General features: G+C 38.7%; 1 protein-coding gene across 4 annotated transcripts in view; it reads left to right on the top strand.

Moving 5' to 3' along the window:
* DNAJC13 (DnaJ heat shock protein family (Hsp40) member C13) overlaps positions 1-23,481 on the top strand; it is a 122,653-nt gene extending 99,172 nt beyond the window's left edge. For all 4 annotated transcript variants that reach the window (XM_029214355.1, XM_029214354.1, XM_029214352.1 and 1 more), the window contains 12 exons: positions 69-160; positions 1,780-1,879; positions 4,039-4,113; positions 4,353-4,465; positions 9,325-9,494; positions 9,654-9,696; positions 10,074-10,247; positions 11,801-11,980; positions 12,415-12,555; positions 14,202-14,345; positions 16,853-16,952; positions 22,621-23,481. In XM_029214355.1, coding sequence (XP_029070188.1) covers positions 69-160; positions 1,780-1,879; positions 4,039-4,113; positions 4,353-4,465; positions 9,325-9,494; positions 9,654-9,696; positions 10,074-10,247; positions 11,801-11,980; positions 12,415-12,555; positions 14,202-14,345; positions 16,853-16,952; positions 22,621-22,727 — 1,439 coding nt within the window. In that variant the 3' untranslated portion in view covers positions 22,728-23,481. The remainder of the gene's footprint in view (positions 1-68; positions 161-1,779; positions 1,880-4,038; positions 4,114-4,352; positions 4,466-9,324; positions 9,495-9,653; positions 9,697-10,073; positions 10,248-11,800; positions 11,981-12,414; positions 12,556-14,201; positions 14,346-16,852; positions 16,953-22,620) is intronic.
* The last annotated feature ends 2,194 nt before the right edge of the window (positions 23,482-25,675 follow it).

Raw genomic sequence — 25,675 nt, 5'->3', positions numbered from 1 at the left:
TCCTAAAGGTGGATAATTTAGAACATCTCTTGGAAATAAAAATTAAACATTTTATTTTTACTTCCTAGGCTCTGAAAGTGAATGCATTGGGCACTTTAAGTTAATATTTTCTCTTCTTCGAGTCCATGGAGCTGGTCAAGTCCAGCAGTTGGCTTTAGAGGTAAAAGAATTTTGTACTAAAGCATGTTGTCTTTCCTACAACTTACTATACATGGTTTGATCCTTCATTAATCATCATCTAAAGTTGAATGGAAGTTTGCATGTGGTTTTTTTCATTTTTCCTATTAAGCCAAGTGAATATGTTTTTAAAATTTGAATTAATATGCTCATTTTGAAGAGCAAGTATTGTACAGTGTTCAAGGTACTTTCCCTCTGTGGTCATCGTCTGTCATGCATTAGAACTTGGGATGCATTTGTACAGTGTCATGTGGCGTGAGTTAAAGAATGGGCTTTACTTGGGAAGCTTGGAAGCCACAGATCAACAAGAAAAGGAGGCAGGATTTCCCAGATCTCTCAGTGTCCCCACAGAGAGACATGTTGAGACCAGGGCACTGTGCTGGCTGCACACTGTGGGCTTGTGTTCCCTCCCCCTAAGTTGCTCTCCCTTCTTATGGTCTGGTACAAAAGCAACCTTTCCAGTGAGGGTGACAGACAGACACCTGGTATGTTACGCTGTTTACAGGAGCTGTCTAGGAAAGGCAGCTGCCCAGAACCTGTGGGCCTTGACGGTCCAAGAGTGGTTGGAGGCCCCTCCTTCAGGAGAATGAAATCATTGGTCCCACAGGAAGCTGTTTGGGTGGAGCCTTTTCCTCTGGGAGAAGCAGGAAGACCCTGGTCACAGGGGGCTCCTTGTCCAGGCAACCCAGAGTGAGCTCTCAGGGTCTTTTTTCAGATGATCCTGCCTATTATAACACATGATTTATTATGAAGAACACCAAATTCAACACTGTGGTAACAGGTTAATGAGTACTTTATGAATGATTAAGTGTTCTTAGATTGCAGTTTGGTTTAAAAAAGATGTTTAATAAAATAATAAATGTTAAATTGTTCAAAAACCTTAACAAGCATGTTCTTTAAATTGAAAAGTATGCTTCTCTACTTAATTCCTTCAAGTATCTTGTAACTCTTTAAATAAGCATTATTAAATCTAGGATATTTTGCTTTGAGATGCTGACCACATAGTTCAAGTTAAGTGACATTGATCTTTAGATCAGTGTATATAATAAGTTAGACTTAAAAGGTCATCCTCTTTGAAAGAAAAACATGCATATTTCTGTATAATGGAAAGATAGACCTAATCTGTTGTGCTGGGCACTGAAGACATTTACTTTCTCCCTCTAAAAGAAAAAGTCCCAGTTGTAAAGATGATTATCTTCCTAATCACTTGCCACCCCAAATCTACAATTGGAAAGCACTGCAGTGTACACCATAGTTCTAGAGCATGAACTGGTGTAGAATTGAAGCCTTCTTATAAGCCTCAAGATTGTGAATGAGTGCTAAAATATTTGTTTAGATGATTATATTTAATTCTTACCTCTAAATTAATAGAAAGCTAATGTATATAATATATGCATTAGCATTAACATTTTTTATTCTCAAAAGAACAGGCCAATCTTTTAAAATTAAACCCTTGCCTAAAAACTAAATATATTGTCCTCCAAACATTTTTCTCACCTTGGTAAAGCCTTTAAGTTTATTTAGGTCTGACTAATTTGACTTAATTTGTTTAGGTCCAAAATTATTTCCAGAACTTTTAACATCCTATTGATTAATTTTCAGGTTGTGAATATAGTGACGTCTAACCATGACTGTGTCAACAATATTGCTGAATCAATGGTTTTGTCCAATTTATTGGCTCTTCTACATTCTTTGCCATCAAGTACGTATATTCACTGGAATTTTTGAAACAACAGTACAGTCAACCCATTGAGGGGAGCAGTTACACAGATGATACAAAACCTCTGACACAGTGTTATCCGTGTTTTGTTTTGGAATATTTTAAGTGGTATTCTTTTTTTTTTGTGGTACGCGGGCCTCTCACCGTTGTGGCCTCTCCCATTGCGGAGCACAGGCTCCAGATACGCAGGCTCAGCGGCCATGGCTCATGGGCCCAGCCACTCTGTGGCACGTGGGATCCTCCCGGACCGGGGCATGAACCTGTGTCCCCTGCATCGGCAGGCGGACTCTCAACCACTGCGCCACCAGGGAAGCCCTAAGTGGTATTCTTTATATTAGATGTGTCTTTCTAATTATATTTTTACATAAGTTAATTATTTTGCATTTCTCATATCAAAAGTTGAAAGAGGTAAGAGAGATCCAAAAGGAAAATAATCTAGGATTTTCAATTTGGTGAGTATAAGCTACACATGAGTAATTGAGAATTGACTAATATTCCATGGTTTATTAAAAAAAAAACACACACACACAGTTGATCTTGGATGATAGGAAAAAAGGCTTAAGATAAAAATCACCTTGTGTTAGCTTAAAGTTCAATCCTGCATTATTTGTCCTTTACTGATTTGATGCTGATAGCGACTGTTACCACCAAATGATATCAGTTTTTTAAAATACACCAACCTGATTTCTTGAATACAGCCTGAAATAATATAGACTCCTTACAAACTGTACAGTCTTCTAGCATAAGTGCTAGGATCAACCTTGAGATTGCTTTTCAAAGGCAATTGGCGATACTAAGTCCAACTTTGCCACTTAACTGTCAGCAGACATTGCTCAGTTGGCTTTGCTAGCCCCTTGGAAGTTATGTTAATCTTGACTTCACACCTGTTCACCTCCTTGAGAGCAGCAACCTGTCACATTCGTTTTATGCCCCATTGCCTTGCACGTGTTAGGGTCAGTGAATTGAGTGGAGTTCAGTTTCCATTGAATATTTTTGTTTTCTTTAATAAACGACGTTTGAAATAGCTCTTTAAAATGACAACTTTTAAAAGTCATTCACAGATTATTTTTATCATCCCTACAACCTTAGTTGGTTTTTCTTTTTTTTTAGTTTTTAACAGCTTTACGAGGCTTCAAACAATGCAAAATTAAACTGATTGATGAAGTGAAGAATGTTACAGAAGTCATAACTTGAAAGTTATTTTATATTCATATCGGATTTATATAGTCCAGTCATTATTTTAATCTTACCGGTAAAATAGCTGACATCAAGATATCTCAGCCTACTCTGCTATCATTTATATTTTAGACTAAATTATCTTTAACTGTTTGCTAAGGGACATTAAAAACATAAAATGTTAACTTCCTCTAACCCCTCCAAAGACTTGTTTTCCTTTGAAACTATGGTTAGAAGCAGTGGTAGGTTTTCAATGAAGTACTGTTGCTTCTCTTAAAAATCTGCTTTTGAGTGTTTTTTCTCCTGCCTGTTAACTTAGCTCAGTCTGGCTACCATCCTTTGTTGTTTTAGTCTCAGCCTAATACTTGGCAGCCTTCACCCTCTTTGCCAACTCTTTACTCCTTTGGTCACCTGTCTGTTGTTGCCATTTTGACTTTAGAAAAGTCCAGTAGCTGAGTCTACTTCAATGACAAGGGTGAGAAGCGCACAGACTATGTGCAGAAGGATGCTATTGTGTCTTAGATTGGAACAGTGTCTTGCAACTGCTACTTCCTACTCATTTCTCTAAGATACTAGCACCACATAAAAATTGTAGATCCCTGAATAGAGTGTTCTCAGGGTGTCAGGAGGTGAGAAGATTTTGTTTGCACAGTGAACAGTGAGGCAGCAAGACAGTATGGCATAGTGGTTATGAGTGTGGATTTTGGAAGTCAGACTTCTATAAACTTCTATATACCTCAGTGGTATAGTGAGCTGTATCTCTCACTAGCTATGAATCCATGGGTTGGTCAAACTGGCTCTCAGCTTCCTCACTCATGGAGGCCACAATCCCTGTCTTGCTGGTTATTGTGAAGATGTAAGTATAATACCCTGTGTAGAACACCTAGTTCAGTGCCTGGCACTGGTGCCCAGTAAATGTAAGCTAATGTGATGATACATTCCTTGAAATGTCTTTTACTTTGCAGGTCGTCAGCTTGTTCTGGAAACTCTTTATGCTTTGACATCAAGTACAAAAATAATCAAAGAAGCAATGGCAAAAGGTAATGTATGGAGTGCTTTCTCATCCAGTCATGCTCAGTAATGGTGAGGCTTATTTTGAGCTGCTTTGTGTAGTCTGATAAACTAGAAGAATGCTTTGGAAGGCTTACAGTTTAAAAAAAAACCAAACTGCATTGAGTTGGAACAAGGTTGAAAATGAATTCTATTATGATTCTATGATTAGAAAAGTCATTTTTTTTTAATTTAGAGTATAAACACTAATTCCTTCTTTCCTTCACAGGAGCTTTGATTTATTTACTAGACATGTTCTGCAATTCAACACATCCACAGGTTCGAGCCCAGACAGCTGAACTTTTTGCTAAAATGACAGCAGATAAACTAATAGGTCCAAAGGTGAGCACAAAATGGGTTCTTAGAAAGAAATTACTAAAGCTCTGTAACTTTGATAACGGATTTCATGAGGGTTACCAAAGTCTGAGATGGTGAGGAAATAACTTAATGTGAAAGTTGGAAGATCGACATATCTGAAATTATTCCTATATATTACTAGTTAGAGAAAAATTATAGTCGGCGAAGCCTGCACTAGAATTGAGAAGTCTTAAGAGAGTATTTGAATTATGGTGATAAAACTGTTCATCTCCCTTGAAGAAAGAACAAAAGTATATTTAAGTTATGACGGATGATACGTTAGGTTAGACTTTCACACTTCGAGGATTGGCCTGTGGAGGTAGCTTGTGAAGGAGATACACCCCACACCTGTATTAGTTAAAGCCATATAGCACGTGAGTGTAAGGCACCTTTGCTTCCCCTCTCTGCAGGGAGATCTCTCATTAAGAATCTGGAGCTAATAAGATGATCTCTGGAACTATGGTCCAATTTGCAGAGCAGGAACCTGTTAGAACAGCACTTCTAAATAGAATTGTATTCAGACACAGGTGTAATCAAAGTCCCCTTCTTCTGTTATTAAATCAGTTTCACATGAAGTAATGCTCACTGAAGCCAGCCCAGATATGAAATGAAGGCTCCTGAGCCCCCACTTCCAGAGTTTTAGGTTTTACTTTACATCAGTAAAACACATTAGATTCAGTTGGTTTTTTTCCTTGTCTGATCTCCTGAGAATCTGTCACAGGACCTGGAACAGTTTTACTTTGGGAACATGGTTAATAGTCTGTCATCAACAGGGTTGATGGGATAAGGGCGATTGCATTTGGATACCTATAGCAAGGGTCCATAAAATCATGAACACTGATTTTTAAAAAAAAATTTTTGGCCACACCATGCACGGCATTTGGGATCTTAGTTCCCCGACCAGGGATCTAACCCGTGCCCTCTGCATTGGAAGGCAGAATCTTAACCACTGGACTGCCAGGGAAGTCCATGAATATTGATATTTAATATTGAGTTTTCTTAAAGCTAGAGTTGGGTAGCACATAATTATAATGTCTAATATTACATGTTTTAAATAATGTTTTAGATATTTAAAATAAATATGTACTAGAATTGATTTTTGAGCGCTTCAGTAATTTTTTGACCTTTGAAATACATGAGGGACAAATTTTACCAAGGTGAATATATTTACACTTAAATTTTCTGTATAGGAAAAATACAAGTGTCAGCTCCTTAATTGAATGATTTGCAGCAAGAGATTCTAGAACTGGGGTCAGTAAACTTATTTTCCTTTTTGGTAACAGCTTTATTGAGATATAATTGACATGCCATACAAGTCACACATATGAAGTATACAGTTAGTTCATTGGTTTGGGCAACAACAATCAATTTTAGAAACATTTTCATCAACCCAGGAAAAAAACCCATTCCCTTTAGCAGTCACTTCCCATTCACCTTCCCCTTAGCACCTGGCAACCACTAACCTACTTTCTGTCTCTATAGATTTGCCTATTCTGAGCATTTCACGTAAATGGAATCATATGTGTCTTCTGTGTCTGGCTTCTGTCACTTAGCATAATGTTTTCAAGATTCCTCCATGTTGTAGCATGTGTCAGTACTTCCTTCCTTTTTATTGCCAAATAATATTCCATTGTATACATATACCACATTTTGTTTTTCCATTTGAAAATGGACATGTGGATTATTGCTTTTAGGCTATTCTGAGTGAGGCTACTGTGAACACATGTATACAAGTTTTTGTGTGGCTATGTATTTTATTTCTCTGAGAGTAGAATTTCTGGATGATATGGTAACACTATTTTAAACTTTTCAAGGAATTATCAGACTGTTTTCCACAGTGGCTGCACCATTTTACATTCCCACCAGTGATGTGTGAGGATTCTGATTTCTCCACCTCTTCTCTGACACTTGTTATACTGGGTGGGCCAAAAGGTTCGTTCAATTTTTTCCATAAGATGGCTCTAGTAGCACTTAGCTGTCTTTAACTTCATTCAAAACAATTTTGTTAGATTGAATGTGACAGCTGTCATATCAGCGTGCATTTAAAAAAAGACTTAATCAATATTGGTTAAGTTTTGTGTAGCCATTTTAATATTGAACATTTTCGGCATATTATGCTTTATTATTTCAAGAAAGGTAAAAATGCAACTGAAACGCACAAAAAGATTTTTGCAGTGTATGGAGAAGGTGCTGTGACTGCGGGAACGTGTCAAAAATGGTTTGAGAAGTTTTGTGCTGGAGATTTCTCGCTGAACGATGCTCCACGGTCAGGTAGACCAGTTGAAGTTGATAGCGATCAAATCGAAACAATAATTGAGAACAATCAATGTTATTACCACGCAGGAGATAGCCGACATACTCAAAATATCCAAATCAAGCACTGAAAATCATTTGCACCAGCTTGGTTATGTGAATTGCTTTGATGCTTGGATTCCACATTAAGTTAAGCAAGAAAAGCCTTCTTGGGGCTTCCCTGGTGGCGCAGTGGTTGAGAGTCTGCCTGCCAATGCAGGGGACATGGGCTCGTGCCCCGGTCCGGGAAGATCCCACATGCCGCGGAGTGGCTGGGCCCGTGGGCCATGGCCGCTGGGCCTGCGCATCCGGAGCCTGTGCTCCACAGCGGGAGAGGCCACAGCAGTGAGAAGCCCGCGTACTGCAAGGAAAGAAAAAAAAAAAAAGCCCTCTTGACCATATTTTCTCATGCAATTCTCTATTGAAACAACGTTTCGTTTTTAAAACAAGTTGTGACGGGCAACAAAAAGTGGATACTGTAGAACAGTGTGGAATGGAAGAGATTGTGGGGCAAGCGAAATGAACCACCAGCAACCACACCAAAGGCCAGTCTTCATCCAAAGAAGGTGATGTTGTGTAAATGGTGGGATTGGGGAGTTCTCTATTATGAGCTCCTTCCAGAAAACCAAACAATTAATTCCAACAAGTACTGCTCCCAGTTAGACCAACTGAAAGCAGTACTCCATGGAAAGCGTCCAGAATTAGTCAACAGAAAACGCATAATCTTCCATCAGGATAACGTAAGACCACATGTGTCTTTGACGACCCGGCAAAAACTGTTACAGCTTGGCTGGGAAGTTCTGATTTATCTGCCATATGCACCAGACATTGCACCTTAGGATTTCCGTTTATTTCATTCTTTACAAAGTTCTCTTAATGGAAAAAATTTCATTTCCCTGGAAGACTGAAAAAGGTACCTGGAACAGTTATTTGCTCAAAAAGATAAGTTTTGGGAAGATGGAATTATGAAGTTGCCTGAAAAATGGCAGAAGGTAGTGGAATAAAAGGGTGAATATGTTGTTCGATAAAGTTCTTGGTGAAAATGAAAAATGTGTCTTTTATTTTTACTTAAAAAACCGAAGGCACTTTTTGGCCCACCCAATATATCTTTGTTGAGTATAGTCATCCTAGTGGGTATGAAGTGTTATCTCAGGTTTTGGTTTGCATTTTCCTGGTGCCTAATGATGTTGAATGTCTTTTCATGTGCTTAAGTGGCCATTTGTACATCTCTTTTAGAGAAATGTCTGTTCACATCCTTTGCTCATTTTTTAATTGGGTTGTCTTTTTACTATTGAGTTGTAATTGTCCTTTATATATTTTGGATACCAGTCCCTTATCAGATATATGATTTCAAATATTTTCTCCCTTTTTGTGGATGTCTTTCCACTTTACTGATGGGGTCTTTTTTTAATTTTGATGAAGTCCATACTATCCTTGTTGTTATTGTAGCTTGTGCTTTTAATGTCATATATAAGAAGCCATTATCTAATCCAAGTTTACAAAGATCTATGCCTGTATTTTTTCCCAAGAGTTTTATAGTTTTAACTCTTGTATTTATGTCTTAGATCCATTTGACCCAGAAAAGCGATACACATCCTGTTTTGTGGATGCTCTCTATCATGTAACTGACACTGTTTCCTTTAGTTCATTGGCTGCTAGGAGTTCAGGGCTAAATTTGTAATATATTGCTTGCAATTTTACAGAGCTTTTGATGTTTCCTTTGTGTACTGACTTCCTATTAGTCTCATTCATTCAAGTAAGACTCTGAATGAGTATACTCAGAGTATACACTGAATGAGATATTCGTTCAAGTATCTGTTTGTGCCAGGGGCTGAAAATACAGCGACAGCAAGACAGACTTGGCCAGGGAAGTTTTCTATAAGATGAGATTTGAACACAGACTTGAATGACACAAAGGAGGGAAAACTATGTGAGGACCTGAGGGAAAAACTTATCTTTCCAACCTTCCATTTTCCCTTTGTCCTTATGCCTCAGACTAATTTTCAGTTTGTGTGTATGTGTGTGTTGGATATATTTTTTTGAGCTGTTTTTTAAATCCTTTCTGGAAAAAGGCACAGTATAATGTAAAACATAATATAGCAAAATAAATGCACTAAAAAATACTTGTACGACACAAAGGTAGCATGAGAAAAATTTGTGAGGGTGTGGGGTGTGGGAGGGGTGGAGGGACAGGGCAGCTAAGGGCCTTCTGGGAAGAGGGAACAGCATGTGCAGGGCAGGATCTGGCAGAGTGGTGTGCTCTGGGAACTTCACACACCACTGGTGCTGAATTTCTTAATGTTTCTTAAATTTGAGGAGGAGAGAGGAAATGAACCTGGATAGGTAAGTAGTAGCAGGTCGTAGTGAGTCTTGTTACCTTTGCATAAACCAAGGTTTATCTGTTCTCTCAGTCCAGAATTTTTGGATGATAGTTGTGGCCCATATCAGCCATAACACAAATTACAGCAACATTCTATCTTAGAGAAATGTAAAGCAGACCAAATATTGAGATGTTTCCAATAGGTCTTTTTTCTTTCTCAAACCTCATCTAGGTTCGAATTACATTGATGAAATTTCTCCCGAGCGTTTTTATGGATGCCATGAGAGACAACCCTGAAGCTGCCGTCCATATTTTTGAAGGAACTCATGAAAATCCTGAGTTAATTTGGAATGACAGCTCCAGAGATAAAGTGTCCATGACAGTTAGAGAAATGGTGCTCGAGTAAGTCAAGAGACACGCAGTAACTTAGGGCCTTCAGGTGGGGTCACCGGGCAGGCAGGCATGCCTCACGTCTGTCACCTCTCTAAGGCTTACTCTACATGCATGAAAGTGTGTCTCGTGACTGAAGTTTGATGTCCTTTCCCCTTTTTTTTTCCCAAGGCACTTTAAAAATCAGCAAGACAACCCTGATGTAAACTGGAAGGTAAAGTATACTTTTATTCAGAGGAAGGAATTCTACATTTTACTGTAAATTTTTGTTGTTTTTTTAAATTCCTGATGAGTGAGTTTAATGCCAACCTTTTAGATACTTTGTCATTAAGAAACTTAGGTCTTCCCCTTGAAAATAAGGTTTTAAACATAAAAGTAGGAATACTCACTTTCAGAGTAAGTAATTTAATCAAAGGACTTTTTCTGAATTTTGTTAAGAGAAAATAAAACAATAATTTTGATTTGATTATATTAATGACTGTTTAAGGACTAGTTAATTTCATAACGATTTCTTTAATAGGGTTTTTATTTCTTGCTTAATGTACAACTAATGATGAGTAAGTGACTTGACTATTCTTTCTCTATTTAAAGTTGCCTGAGGATTTTGCTGTGGTGTTTGCAGAAGCAGAAGGTGAACTTGCTGTTGGAGGAGTTTTCTTGAGAATCTTTATTGCACAGCCAGCTTGGGTTCTAAGAAAGCCTAGAGAATTTCTTATTGCACTGCTAGAAAAGTTAACTGAGCTCCTGGAGAAGAACAATCCTCATGTAAGCTTTAGCTGTCAGCCAGACATTTCGTATAGTTTGCTAAACATGTTGATAGTGTTTCTGTTAAAACACCATCCTCATTGACCATACATTAAGAATTGGCTACCTCTTTCAATGTAGCAGCCACCCTTAAATTCACATATGCCTTGTCAAAAGTGAAACTTCTTGGTAAAAGTTGGAGTTATGTATATTGAGAGGATGCTATTTCTAACAATTATAGTAGCTCTGAAAGGTTTCTGCCGTCCCATTTCCAGTGATTGTATGGTTTTAAGGAGAAACCTAAATGTGCAGTGTAGAAACCTAAATGGAAGTGTGTCCTGCTAGGGCATGTTCTTCACTTAGCTTGCCATAGATGGCAGGAATGACCCTACTTAAAAAAATTGACAGGGGAGTCTTAACTACATGGGTGAACCCTGTACCTATGCTCAAAGCCAAAGGCTAGCAGGAAAGCAGGAGTGAGTAGGAAAGTAGACTTGGCTTGGCAAGTCATACGCCCTGATGTAATATAAGGTTTTGTTATTTGAACTCGTATATTGAAAATAATTGAGGTACATAATTAATTAAACAAGCTGGCTATAGAGGTGATTAAGAGCCCGATCTGTGTTGTTAGATGGTCCTGGACCCCAGTACCAGCCCCACCAGTGACTAGCTCTGTGACCTGGAGTAATGCCTCCTGATTCTGCCTCAGTTACCTCATAGAAAGGTAACAGCATCTGCCCCTAAGGCTGAAGTTTTCATGAGTTTTGATAAATGTGGAGTACTTAGTATAATGTCAAGTACTTAGAAATCATTAGTTACTATCATTAGCTTTGCAAGACTTAAAAAAAAACTTAACATTACGTTATATATTTACATATGTCTTTCTATAGTCACATTTTCTCTTTACTAGGATTTTTACTACATATATAGTTTGCTTAAAAAATGAAATCCTCAGAAAGGAGAAACTTGGAAACAGAAAAACGTATAACATTTTCCTTCTATATTGCTTTCTTTTTCGGTGCATCCCAGCTTCCATGTTTATTTAAGACATGTTATGTTATGGATATATATGTTTGCATATAATGGTATAAGCTACAGGTCTTTGCAATCCATCTTCCACAATAGAAAGTGCATTATGGCAGCCAGACATGTTAATTAGTAGGATTTTTAATAGAACTGGGGAAAACATTTTCGCTAGTTCTTCATTCTCCTGAATTACTGATGTTCTTTGATATTGGCATTTCTATAACATTATCTGAAAATTTCTAGTAATATCTTTTGAGAGATGATTTCTTAATAGACATCTCTTTTATCTGCAGTAGAAATGAGATGTGGAATAGAAATGCCCAGAGAAAGGCTGCTTAGATTAATGTATCACATTCTTAAAGTCTTTTAAATTCATGCCTTTGTCAAGATGGGGAAGTTTGTTGTTCTTTTAGGATTTAGGGATCACTTTTAAGTATCAGCACTTAGAACTTGTGGGCCCTTAGTAACACCAAATAATTACCAAGGATGTTTAGGACTTCATCAGTATTTTACAGTTTGCTTGTTTGTTTGTTTTATACCCTCTCCAGGGAGAAACTCTGGAAACTTTGACAATGGCAACAGTATGCCTCTTCAATGCACAGCCTCAGCTGGCTGATCAGGTCCCACCATTGGGCCATCTTCCCAAAGTTATCCAGGCGATGAATCATAGGAACAATGCCATTCCTAAGAGTGCCATTCGAGTTATTCATGCCCTGTCTGAAAACGAGGTATTGATGAATCCATTTAGTAGCTTATAGCTCTAGAATTTATCTGTGCTCCCTCTTCCTGACTAATGTACATTGAAGTATAAATCCCCTTCCTACCACGTGCCTTAATCCATACGAGCCTCATGGTATTGTAACAATTCTTAAACTGGTTTAAATGATCTGATTAATAGGAGACTGAATTTGACTTAGTTCATTATTAAACTTGAGCTGAAGGGACTTCCCTGGTGGTCCAGTGGTTAAGACTTGGCGCTTCCACTGCAGGGAACATGGGTTCAATCCCTGGTCGGGGAACTAAGGGATTTTTGGCATGGCGCGGCCCAAAAGAAAAAAAAAACTTGAACTGAATGTAGGTTTTTCATATATTATTGTGGTATTTACCTTGTTACATAAAATATTGCTAGTCTACAAGTAACCTTCTCTTTTTGGGCACTTAGCTGTGTGTTCGAGCCATGGCATCTTTGGAGACGATTGGCCCACTGATAAATGGAATGAAAAAGAGACCAGATACTGTTGGCCTAGCCTGTGAAGCAATTAACCGAATGTTTCAGAAGGAGCAGAGTGAATTAGTAGCACAAGTAAGTGACTTTCTAGATTTCTATTTTAGGGAAGGCAACATACCAAACAAATAGATTTTCACTTACTTAGCACTGATTTTGGTTTCCCTGACTTGGCAGAGAGGTAACTTGTGAATTTGTGCATGTGTAATTTTATATTTTATACACACACACACACACACACACACACAGGCACATGTATATATACACAAAGAAAAGGTGGGCCAGCTACCCAAAATCCTACCAATATCAAAGTACTTTTGTGATGTCTGAATTTTAAATTTTGGTTATTTACTAAGCATTTATCCTTAACTTGCTTTGTAAAATTTATTTTATCCTTTTTGGAAAGATTCATTCTGTTTATTCATTCCTTTGTTTCTTTTAAGTCATGTTCAGAAAACATGCCAACGTTTTTATAGTCCTTTTCAAAGAGACTACCCATCTAATGAAAAGAAGACTTAGTGGGTACCAATGTTGTAGACATCAAGGGAACAAAAAAACATATAATAAATTTAGAAGCCATTGAGAAAGTGATCTTTCTAAAATACAACTCTTAAAAGTGTAACTTATTCTTCACTTAAAAATCCTTCAGTGGTTTCCCATTACCTGCCAGATGACAAAGTGACATTTGACATCCTTAGCCTGAATACAAGGCCCTTGCATCCTTATTACCTGGCCCTCCTATTTCCCAGCCCCTTTTCCTCTCACATCTTCTCTCCCCGTCCACCCCCACTTCTATCCCTGTTCCTTGTTCAGTCAGGTTAGAAGTACTGAGTACATTTCAAGGAGATAATTGGATACTCTGAGGTTCAAACTTATAATTGGCTAGGAGGGTTGTTGTATTGGAAAGAACATGAGTTAGTTCTACCACTTGATGGCTCTGTGACCTCAGGCATGATATTTACCCTTACAGTACTCAGATTACTCATCTGTAAAATAAAGTTATGACTTCTCACAGGGTTGTTCCAAGAATAATATCTGTAAAAAAGAGGTAGACTGACTTAGTTACTTCCACCTCTTTCCTTTGAATCTCAGAGTGGGCAGTGAAAATTGTGTGGTAGCAGAGTATTATTTAGCTTTTATTAGGCTGATAGAAAATGTATGGTGAATGCAAAGGTTGATGTTTTAAGAAAATGTGAAAAAAAACTAATATACTGCCAATATTGTTGCCCATCAGTACATGTCCTTAGAGGAAGCAGACCAGTATACTCGCTGAAGCTCAGGTTCTGTACTTTATCGGTCCAGACACAGATTCCATTACTGTCTAGCTCTGTGACTGTCAACATGTTTTACCCTCCATGCGTTGATTTTTCCATCGGCAATATTATAGTTATGCCTACATCATTAGGTGTTGGGAGGATTAAGTAAAATAATCAGCATATAGCATTTAAAATAGTTGATGGAACAGAATAAGATCTCATTAAGTAAAAATGTCATTATTATTAGATACCCTCACCCCCAAAATTCTGCATCTGGCATTAAAATAAAATAAAGCAGAGTGTCCTCTTCCAGATATGGTTCTGGGGGTGAAATTATTTCCTCAGTGGATGGCTTACATTTTTTAAAGCATATATATTTGTGTTTGTGTCTCTCTCTATATATATAGACACACAGACACATATATACACACATGTACACACATATGTATACTTAATATTCTCTTCTAGGCCCTGAAAGCAGATTTGGTCCCATACCTCTTAAAATTACTTGAAGGCATTGGCCTTGAAAACCTGGACAGCCCAGCAGCCACAAAGGCTCAGATTGTTAAAGCTCTCAAGGCAATGACTCGAAGCCTGCAGCATGGAGAACAGGTGAGTCTACACAGAGGTAACTTTGATCTGCTGATTACAAGGCATTTTCAAAGCCAGGTGTCTTGGCCATTGGTGATCTATGCACCTCAGCTCAGGTTCCACCTACAGGTGTGGTTCTTGACCGTAACTGGAGCAGATCCCAAGACCAGGGATGGACTAGCATAGCTGCCTCATAAAACACAAACTATATACTCAAATAGTCACTGGGAGGATTCTTTCTCTGGATAGTGGTAACATGTTGCACATTCTTCAGCATAGAAGAATACTGAGCATTTAGTTGCCGGTTAAGATTAACTTTCAGTTCTAGGAGTTACTGTGGAGTAGTGATAACCGCATTCATTAACCATCCCATAATACCATTTTAAAAGATACAGAACATCATTTTAGTTTCATCTCCTTCCGTTATTAGCACTTACAAAGTGTTGGCTTCCTTTTTGTTGTAACTTAGATTCTATTAATGTGTTTCAGCCGCATGCATATGCTGAGTTCAAACCAGTTCAGTAATTTAATTTTCCTCATTGGTTTTATTCTTAATGTTGCTTCTGAGGAGTTCCTTATTCAGTATTATTATATAGCCCTATCTAGTAACGCTCTCTTTTTTTAAGGTGAGGTGAAATTTACATAACAAAATTAACCATTTTAAATTGAACAATTTACTGGTATTTAGTGCATTAACAATGTTGTATAACCACCACTTTATCTAGTCCCCAAAACTCTGTACCAGTTAAGCAGTTATTTCCCATTTCTTCTTCCCCTCAGCTTCTGGCAGTCACCACTCTGTTTTCTAGGAATTCACCAATTCTGGACATTTCACATAAATGGAATCATACAATATGTGACCTTTTGTGTCTGGCTTCTGTCACTTACCATGTTTTCAAGGTTAATCTGCATTATAGTGTGTTTCAACACTTCATTCCTTTTTAAGGCTGAATAATGTTCCATTGTGTGTATATGCCACGATTTGTTTACCCATTCATCCGTTCATAGATGTTTGGACTATTTCTACCTACTAATGTTCTTCGGTAGGTTTAAATTGACTTAAAGCTCTCCTTTAGTGAATCCACTGTGTTTGTGTGTTCCAAATAAAGAAACATTTTTTATGCTGTTGTCCCTCCTAGCAGTATTATCATTTGAACTATTTAAGGTGATAATAAAGAAGAGAGACAGCATGTGCTGCCGCAGTCATTAACTATATGTTGAATAAAGTTACCTGTGGGTGTTCTGAATGCCAAGCAAAGGCACTCCTGTGTACCACGCACCGGCAATTGTCCTCCCCTCCAGATTCCTGTTGATGAACATTAGCAGAGCAACCTTGACACCCACCTTCCACTCCCAAGGGAAGGAAAGAATTATGATAGTTTCCAAAATAGGAACTTTAGCACCTTCACAACTAATCACTTCCACCATTGCTTCTCCCCAAGGTTGGGACAAAGAGTCTTTTGGACTCACACAGTCCCCGTGTATATCTCTACTTTAATGCTTACCACTAAGTTATCTGGCATTGTCTGTCTCCCCTACTAAACTGTAGGCACTTCAGGGACAGAGAAAGTCTTTCTCATCTTTGTGTCCACTGTGCAACCCACATATGAGGTGCTCAATAAATATTTGATCTGAACTTTGATATGCGAGAGATATCCTCTACATTGGAATTTCCTAAACTTTTTTTTTATCTATGTCACAGAAAGAAACATGTCTTCCATCTTAGTCCAATACACATTTACACACGTTATTTATACTCATATGTGTATATATATCACAGAACAGTTTTGCCCACTTTACATGTGATACTCTGATGCTTTCTATATTAATCTATTTTATTTTCTCAAGCATGTTGATCACAACTGTTTTAATAGATTTCTTAAACTTCTAACAGGTCACATCCATAGTTTGAAAAAGTGCTTTAAATTGTAGCTTGAGGGACTTCCCTGGAGGTCCAGCAGTTAAGACTCCGCACTCCCAATGCAGGGGGCCCAGATTTGATCCCTGGTCAGAGAACCCGAATGCCGCAACTAAGAGCCTTAATGCCACAATGAAGATCCCATGTGTCACAACTAAGACCCGGTGCAGCCAAATAAATAAATAGATGTTAAAAAAAAAAAAAAAAAAAAAGTTGTAGCTTGAGTTTTGCAGTAGCTCCTCCCCAAACCCCTTCCTCAGGAATACTTCATGAACCCACACCACACTGTCAGCCAGTTGTTACTATCACATGAACAGCTTCATGCCAAAATTACATACAAGTCAGTAAGTTCAAATAGTAGAGTCCAAGTTTAGAGGGAAGACTGATTTAGGGACTTCTTTGCGTCTGGCTTAGTGAGATGTGCCTGGTGTAGAGTGTCTGATGAATGTGAGGTCTTGGTTCATCTTTGGTTCTTTCTTCAGCTGGCCTCTTCCTTTTGTCTTGGAAGTTTGTTTTTTCTCTTTAATTTCGTCTACCAACATCTAGCACTTAGTTTGTGCACTTAAGTTCTTAAGCACTTAAGTTCAAAGAGTTTGTTTTACTTCCCTAGGTGAATGAAATCCTGTCTCGTTCTTCAGTCTGGAGTGCCTTCAAAGATCAGAAACATGACTTGTTTATTTCTGAGTCACAAACAGCAGGATACCTCACAGGTAAACCACACCCAATTCTCTTCCCTAAGACACATGGCAGAAGCCACTTGGACCTTTCTTTTGCCCTGTCTAGACTAAAAATGGCATTTAGAGGGTTTTCCTAGGTTCCTAGCTACCTGTCTTGGAGATGCTGTGGGCATGCAGTGGACCTCTGGTTCTAGCCCAGACAGCACGCGAACTGCTGTGGTGTTGAATGTGTGCTGACTGCAACGCGGACTCTGCTTAGTTTTGATCCAGTAAATCCATGGTGTCATATGTTGTATTTGGAGTATGGCTATATTAAAATGTTTATCTTGAACATGTAACGAAAGAGTAGAGAAATACCTACTCAGAAATATCAGTATCAGAAACATGATAGCATCGTTCCATTCTGTCAGAATACTAGGTTGAAATTCCAAATATTCATACTCACATGTGAAATATTTTTTCTTCGAAGTTACCAGTGATTAATCTGAAGTTTTACTAAATATTTAGGGTTTATCTTTTCGTGGGAGGAAATATGTGGGTATCATAAAGGAAAGGATGTTTTACTGCCTAGGGATCAGAAGATAAAACACTTCAGAAGCTTGGGACATTTGTCCATTTGACAGACTTATTTTAGTAAGTCTGAAAATGAAATATAGTCTTTGGTATAAAAGTTTTTAGTTTGAAATTAACCTTAGGAATATTAAGTGGTTCTTGCAGTCTGCCTGAAATTATAATATTTTAAAAAATGTCAGCCCTGCGTCCTCCTCTAACCAGAGATGATGTAGGTAAATTGAGAGAAAAAATTAATTACCCAGCGTTTCTCACACCAGTGTAACTGTTTTAATAATCTTGATCGCTAGTATAGAAATTTATAAATCCTGAAGACCAAATCTTAAATATTCAGAAGTGAGGACTTTGGAGAAAGTTTTACATGGTTTTAATTTTAGACGTGGTTGTGACATTACTGTTTTTTCCTCCACTGTGACCTCTTTAATATTAATCCACTAAAATTTATAATCAGACTTCTAGAGTTTATGAACATGTGGTACATGTGTGTACATTAAGAGTAGAGTGCCATGGGTTTCCCTTCTACCTTTCCCCTCCCCTGCCCTATGATTTCTATGGAGAGAAATACCTAGAATATAGTCTTAGTCTCTTCCATATCTCTTTCAAATTCGGGGTAAAGCTGTAGCTTCTAAGTAGGAGTATGTTCTTATAGACACACTAAAAACTTTACCTCTTTAGACTCTTTTCCCAAAAAGTTTACACAATACCACTTTTTCATGGTATTATATTTATTACTTTGTATGTAAGAATGGTATGATTGGAAAATCTGCTGTATTTTTTCTGGCTGAGAGTAAACTTATTTAAAATTTTACCTTGAAGAATAGGAAGATGTAGATTACAAGCAGGGACAGGAAGCCCTCTTCTAATTCTTTTTGTTCTTGAGTGTACTTCACATTCATTGCATTCACTGACTTGACTGGATGGAATAAAAGACTGCAGGTGATCCTTGACGTACTAACAGCTGTGGGTCGAAAGGTCTGTCGTTAGAATACAGAAGAGAGAAGAATTTATCTTCAGAGACCTACACTTCCTTTAGAAATCACTTGGTCCTCACCCCCACCCAGATTCCCTGATAACTATAGGAAAAGTTCAGGGAGCCAAAAGGTTTCTGTCTGTGCCTTTCCTTTTACTTGGATCCCTGGGGTGGCTTCTGAATGAGTTATGAGAAGCAGCTTTGATGGGCTGCAGAAGGTTAGGGAAATAAAAAGGCTGGGGTTTATAAATTTCTTCACATCCTTGGTCTGGCTCAGGGGGCAGCAAGTTCCATATAAAGCCATCGAGGGGTAGGTGGTATAAATCCCAGCCTGGAAAGGGCCTGGAGTTTTACTGTGGCCATTCTGAAGGTCATTGTTGAAGCCCAAGGGCACATCAGTTGATGTGGGACAATCTGGACTAGCTCTGAGCTGTGTTGGCCCCCAAATTGTCCAGTTCTTAGCACATCATCAGTCTGGGATGTTCTTTTGTTGTGAAAGTACTACCGGTTGAACCGATGTATATTTATCGCTTGGGTTGCCAAATGTTTTCTATTTTGTGTTTGAGCTTTTCCATTGAATTGTGTGTCATTGTTTGATAAAAGAGGCTAGTACTTCTAATAATGATAAAATCCCGTTATGTGGAACTCCATGGAATGTATACAGTGTTGTGTTGAATTGGAATTTTAAATTTACCCCACCCTGCCTTCAGTCTTGAGAAGATTCAGTTTGTACCAGCCTCTGTCTAATCGATTTGCAAATGAAATAAGGTGCTGTGAGAACATAAGTCGTCACCAGCCTTTTCTTCCAATAAGTCGATTTTGTTTAGGAGATGGGGAGAGAGGAGAGAACGCTAATTACTATTTCAAAATAAGATGGGAATGACTAATCACATTTATAATTTTCTTCTTCTTGGCTGCTGAGCAAATGTCACTCAGTCACATGTTCAGGATTTGGGGTAAAAATTCAAATGTCCTAGGCAGGATTACTCAATGTTGATAAATTGGGATGAGACTGGCCCTCTAGCCTGGCATATTGTTTTGTTTTATGATAAATGTTCATCTAAAAGTGCCTCAGTGGGACTTTACCCATGGTGCAGTTAAGCTGTGACTGCTCATTGTGTAGGGCCTTGGGTTACTTAGCCATTTATTTTGTTTTAGAAGAGCTTGGTGCTAACAAGCTCAAAGCCCTATAAAAATAATTTCAGCAGTGAAAATCCTCAGATTTCCTCACCTAGAAAATCAATAGAGAAAGAAGGAGCAACAGGGAAAGAAAGAGTAGTGGGCCAAGGCAAAGATGCTTTTAGGAGCTAGAATTGGAGATGAAGAACTTTGTACTATATACTTATTTACTTCTATTTAATTAGAGGCATGTGAAATAGTTATCTTGTTTTCCTAAGGTCATCAAAGGGAGCAAGGGTGCATTTCTTGGGCCTCTCATCAAACTGGTCCATTAGTTCTTTGCAGAGTTGGTTTTTATTACCTTTTGGTTTTCTTTTTACACATGTCCAAGACTACACAGTGGGAGCCATGTTAAGAAAGATTCCCTAAGGTCAGTGTCGGTTTATTGTAGGACATTGCTGCTAAGACAGGGCTTCTTTTTTTTTCCCCCCACTGAGAATCCCATGTTCATTTTCACCAAAGGCCGTGCTCCTTCCACTACTCCATCATGGCAGCCAATTCCATTCTGTGGGATTCTTGGTTTTCACATCCCTCTTAAAGAGTCCAGCTGCCTTACACAGTGTGCCATGTGCCCTGTTTCTGGCAGCCCCTACTCTTTCCTGCCATGTTTCTCTGGAGGACACAGTGTCGTATCCTAGCAGACTGTAGCTTCCAGCCCCTAGAAACCAGACATGTCTGGAAGAGGCCAGGAGTGTGAGGGAGAGAGTATCTCAGACTTCATTTAGAGAAATACCAGGAATTGACTTGTCTTTCCTAAAGAGGCAAATGGTGGGGCTAGAATTTGGTCTCTTCTGAATAATCCTTCTAGGCCCATCATTCACAATTTAGATTTTAGCCCAGAGGTTCCTAAACTTTCTCAGTTCACAGTGCCTTACTATCTTAGTCTTTTTTTTTTTTTTTTTTTTTTGCGCTACGTGGGCCTTTCACTGTTGTGGCCTCTCTCATTGCGGAGCACAGGCTCCGGACACGCAGGCTCAGCGGCCATGGCTCACGGGCCCAGCCACTCCGCGGCATGTGGGATCTTCCCGGACCCAGGCACGAACCCGTGTCCCCTGCATCAGCAGGCGGACTCTCAACCACTGCGCCACCAGGGAAGCCCTATCTTAGTCATTTTTTTTTTCTTGATCTACCCCTAAGCCAAAAGAAATGCTTAATGATTAAGTTTATTAAGTAGTTATATCCAAACAACTTGCAAGTAGTTGTTTGTATGGTATCCAACAGATGTCACTTGTCTCTCAAATTTAAAATAGCCCATGTGAATTTGCCCCTGGGTGCCTCAGCGTGTAGTCTGAGAACCACATCCTTAGTCCTTTCTCTATATATAGCATTCATGATTTGGTCTCATAATCTATTCATTTGATGTGAACTAAGTTGAGCCCACATCAGAAGTGCTCAGGAACTGTACCAATCTGGAGTGTTTAGGGGTTTATTCTTAAGGGTTGCATCCTTGGCGTGTGCCCTAGCAATCTTGCTGCTGCCTGAAGTTCAGAGTGGCAGGTTGGTGGGAAGTGATGTAACCGTGTGGTGCTATTGCTCTGAACCGCTGTCAGAGGGGTATGGTCTCTTTCCTGAGCAGTCTGTGGAAGGCCTGGTGTCCTGATTGGTGGAAAGCAGGGGTTGATAGATGCAGGCCCACCTTGCCTTAGAAAAGGGAAAATCCTTTTTCTAGGTTTTCTAAGTTCCCGGGCACTCCAGGTGGCAAGCGGCACCTCACGTGAGCTGAGTTGTCTCCGGCCACTGTGTAACCACGTGCTGCATACACAGTGTCTGCTTTCTTCACGTCCTCAGTACAAATGCTCATGAGGTTAAAAACAAGATGAATCTGAATTGTCCCCCTTTTGTCCTGCTTCAGTCCCTGTTATACCTTAGCCTTCATCAAACTGCTCTGCTGTTTGCACTTCCTTATGACTTCCCTTGCTGCTTATGTTTCTTTTTTCCCCTCAGGTGTCTCTCCTTCCCTTCTAACTGGCAGCAGTCCCCTTCACCTCAAGAGCGGGCTTTAGATCCGCTCTGCCAGGCAGCTTGCTAACTTCTGTGTAGCTCTCTGAAGCAGGTAGAGAACCATTTTGCTAAATGCATGCCGCTTCCACTGCTTTTCTAGTCCTAACCCTTCAGTGTTCCTTAGCTGTTTGCCTTGTTTCCTATGATCTCAGCTAAAAGTATTGTTCAATATGCAGTATTATGCTACAGTACGGTGTCTCTTCAAGTACTCTGTACAGTTGTGCAGTGATTCTGAGGTGTAATTAAATGTCTCTGCAGTTCATGATAAACTAGAGGGCTAAAGCCATTATATGCTCATAGGCCACATCTTCATAAATGCTGGCATAGATAGTGGCATTTTTGTGCACTAGAGATTGTTAGAATCAAGACATATAAAACTAAAATATTGATACCTTTTCCATAGCACTCTTATTTTTACCTATGAGCGATGTCCAGAGCTTGCGTTTTCTTTCTCAGAGACCTTGGTGTAGCAACCCTTGTTCATTTGGTGTTACTTGTTATAGTAGCATTTCTTTGCACCAAATGAAAATAGGTTATCTCGAATGTGGATAGAAGTGTTTTTTGTTGGGAATTCATCATGTATGACTTTCGAATGGACTGACCCAAGTACAGAGTTTCTTTCCTCTGTTCCTATTTTTTCTCATTTGACGTTAGCTATATCCTTCAGCGTCCAGGATTTTTTGAAAGATTGAACTTCCCAGATGTGAGAAGGGAAATTTTTTTCCATATTTCCACACCCGTGTTACTGTCCAGCATAAATTTTGAAATGATTTTTAACTTTGTCATATAGTAAAGGCAAACCATGAAAATGGTGCTGTGTAGCTGTTTTAAAGGTTTCGTTGTATGCTTAGGTAATCCTAATAGATTGTATCAGTTCCTTGTGATGGGGTGCTTGACCTGGTTCTGACATTTTTATAAAGGTCAGTGTTCTCACATGACTCTGCTCTTTAGAAGGTGTGTATTTTCCTTTCTCTCTTGCAGGACCTGGAGTTGCTGGCTACCTTACTGCAGGGACATCGTCATCAGTCATGTCTAACCTGCCGCCTCCCGTAGACCATGAGGCAGGCGACCTTGGCTATCAGACTTGAAACTTTCTTGAGAGACAATAAACGCTGAAAGGCCAGTGCCCCGTCCACATTCCTCCAGCTGATACGTTGAAGAAAACTCTTAACTGCCTTCCTCCTGGTTTCATGACAGTGTTATTCCTTTTTCTATAAGTATATTTTTATTTAGGAAAAAAGTCAGTGATTCTAATTGTATCACGTTATAAGAAAGCACTCTGTGGATCAACCTAAGCAGGTACACAAGAATTTTTTTTCTTGATGTATGTAAGCACATTTTGTTCCTTTATATCTGTTTACAAGACTGTGAATCAAAAAGACAAAACTTTCTTCCTAGTTTTTATAATGTTTTTTTGAACTAGTGTGACTGTGGGGTTGAACTGCAGTCTACAGAAATTGGGAAATCTAAGTCACCCCTAAGAAGGGCATTTCCCTCTCCTGCATCGAGTCTGTGTGGCTGTTCTCCTGCCGTCGAACACTATTAGGTTTTGTCCTTGCACCTGTTCGCTGGTATCCTCTCCTCAATTATTAACCTTCTGAGAGCTCACAGCATACGTCAGTATGTATAACTGGCTTTACCAAACTGAATGAAAAAGGAGTTGTGCAAAAAAATTTTAAAATGGATGTCAAGATGTTATGTAAGAGATTAGTGTAATTGTGAAATGTTCTATACATTATCAAATATATAAAGCTTTCTATATTGAATGTACATTATACAGATCATTCTTACGTGTACATAAAATTTTAAAAATAAAGGGAATTGACTGCTTTGTTAATGAGATATATTTGTTCTCGTTTCATTTTTCCCTTTGAAGACCTTGTATATCTTTATTTCTAAGACAGATTTAGTAGTAGTAGCAGTAAACAGACTTTGTCTCACATTTCTAGTATCTCATACAGCTACATTGAAATATATGTTCATTCCTAAATCCCTTCATTAGTATTTCAACCACATCTAAATTTCAAGACACAGACAGCATCTCATTTATTTTCCATACAATATTCAGGAATGGGTCAGGCTGTTAATAAATAGTTTAATGCATGTGACACATTAATTCCAATATTTTTAAGAGGAAAGAAATTTGAAGAGTGAGAGGAGATTTCACATAACACAGATTTCAGCACCGAGGTCTTCTAGTGTGATCACAGACTACAAGAAAATATAAACATGTAAAATATATACAAACACTTCTTAAAGAATAAGGAAATATCCAACCCTCCAAGTTGCCTTTGAAAGCAAGAACCAAGTTTATTCCACAGTTGATGTGTAAGAAGAGCTGGAATGGACACTTAATTCATATCATAAATTGTTAATTCAAAATTTTCTGTCAGATTTATCCATCTCTCAACTTTAAGATTATGGAGTAATGTACCCATGTAAGTATTTTAACATATACCTAGGTTTTTAGTTTCTAAGAGGCAATATTTAGTTATAAAAATATGTTCACTAAAAGAGATTCTAACAGCTAATTTAGGAGTAGGTGTTTTAGAAGAGCATAAATCAATACAACATTTTCTTTAAATACTAAAAGAACGTAAATATTGTGAATATTTACAGTAAAGGCCCATTTAAATAAATCTGCAAGTCACTGATGTTTGAATACCAGTAACAGTTCATCTTTTTTTTTTATATTTGAATTTTATTTATTTTTTATACAGCAGGTTCTTATTAGTTATCCATTTTATACGTATTGGTGTATATATGTCAATCCCAATCTCCCATTTCATTACACCACCACCAACTCATCTTTATTGAACATTATGCCAAGCATTTTATAAAGTGTCATATGTGCATGACTTCAATTAATCCTCAGCAAACCTATGGGCTTGTTGCTGATATAATTCCCCTCTTCCAGGTGAAGAACATGAGGTTCAGAGAGGCAAAGCAACTTACCGAAAGTCACACAACTAGTAAGTAACAGAGTAAGAAATTAAAACTACTTTTACTTGACACCATAGTCTGTTTTCTGAGCCACTATCCTGAGATAGCGATAATCTCAAATAGGTGTATGTGACTAGGAAGACTGAGTTTCTTTGTTTTTCTTTTTTTTTTTTTAATATTTGAGTTATTACTTTTTTTTTTTCTTTTGGCCACACCTCACGTCATGTGGAACTTCCCCGACTAGGGATCAAACCCATGCCCCATGCAGTGGAAGCACAGAGTCTTAACCACTGGACCACCAGGGAAGCCCCTGTTTTTCATTTTTAAACATTTTTTATTGTAAACTAAAACAGGTATAGAAAATCTCACTGAACAAATTAGTTTAGTGAATCGCTCTTGACCTCCCAGGCAGGTCAAGAACTTTGCCAGCCTCTCCAGAAGCCCCAACATGTGCCCCCATCAGAATCATAGCCCCTCCCTTCAAAAGTGACCACTTGTCCAACACTTCCTTGTATGACTTCGTAGTTCATCACCCACATGTACATTGCTAGACACCAGAGTTTGGTCTTGCTTTTTTTCTTTTTTAAATGTGTCTTTGAGTCTCTTTCAATCTGGCTGCCCCTCCATCCCTTTCTTTTCCCCACCACTTGTCTGTCAAAGTCCCTGCGGCCATTTGACTTGTTGGTTTTCCTACAGTTGGAAGTTGCTGATCACACAGGCGTGGTGTAATTCAGCTTGGTCCTCTGTCCTCTTTTGGAGTGGAGGTTTTATCTGAGATTTATGCGTGGGGAAATTTGCCCTGTGAGAGAAAAGTGAGACAGCATGAGCAGGGTAACAGGAAAGTAAGTATAGGATATCTGGAGGGGTGGGGTGGTATGGTGTGGGTGGCATATAGGGGTCCAGAGAGAACCGAACCTGAGGCCTAGGGAGGGGCCAGTTGGGCAGTGTCCTGAGTGCCAAGCTGAGGCATCGGCATGCAGGCCCAGATGTGGTTCAGGAATGAGAGCTGTGTTTTAAAATAGCAGTGGGCTGAGATCAATTTGGTGTGTTTGTTGGTGGGGGAGGGTGGTGAGAGGTGGCAAAACTGAAAGAC

The sequence above is a fragment of the Monodon monoceros genome, unplaced genomic scaffold (genome assembly GCF_005190385.1).
Source record: "Monodon monoceros isolate NGI ecotype Baffin Bay Population unplaced genomic scaffold, NGI_Narwhal_1 Super_Scaffold_11, whole genome shotgun sequence".
Lineage (NCBI taxonomy): Eukaryota > Metazoa > Chordata > Mammalia > Artiodactyla > Monodontidae > Monodon > Monodon monoceros.
The sequence above is the reverse complement of the archived record's forward strand: the minus strand, read 5'-3'. Positions and strand labels throughout refer to the sequence as shown.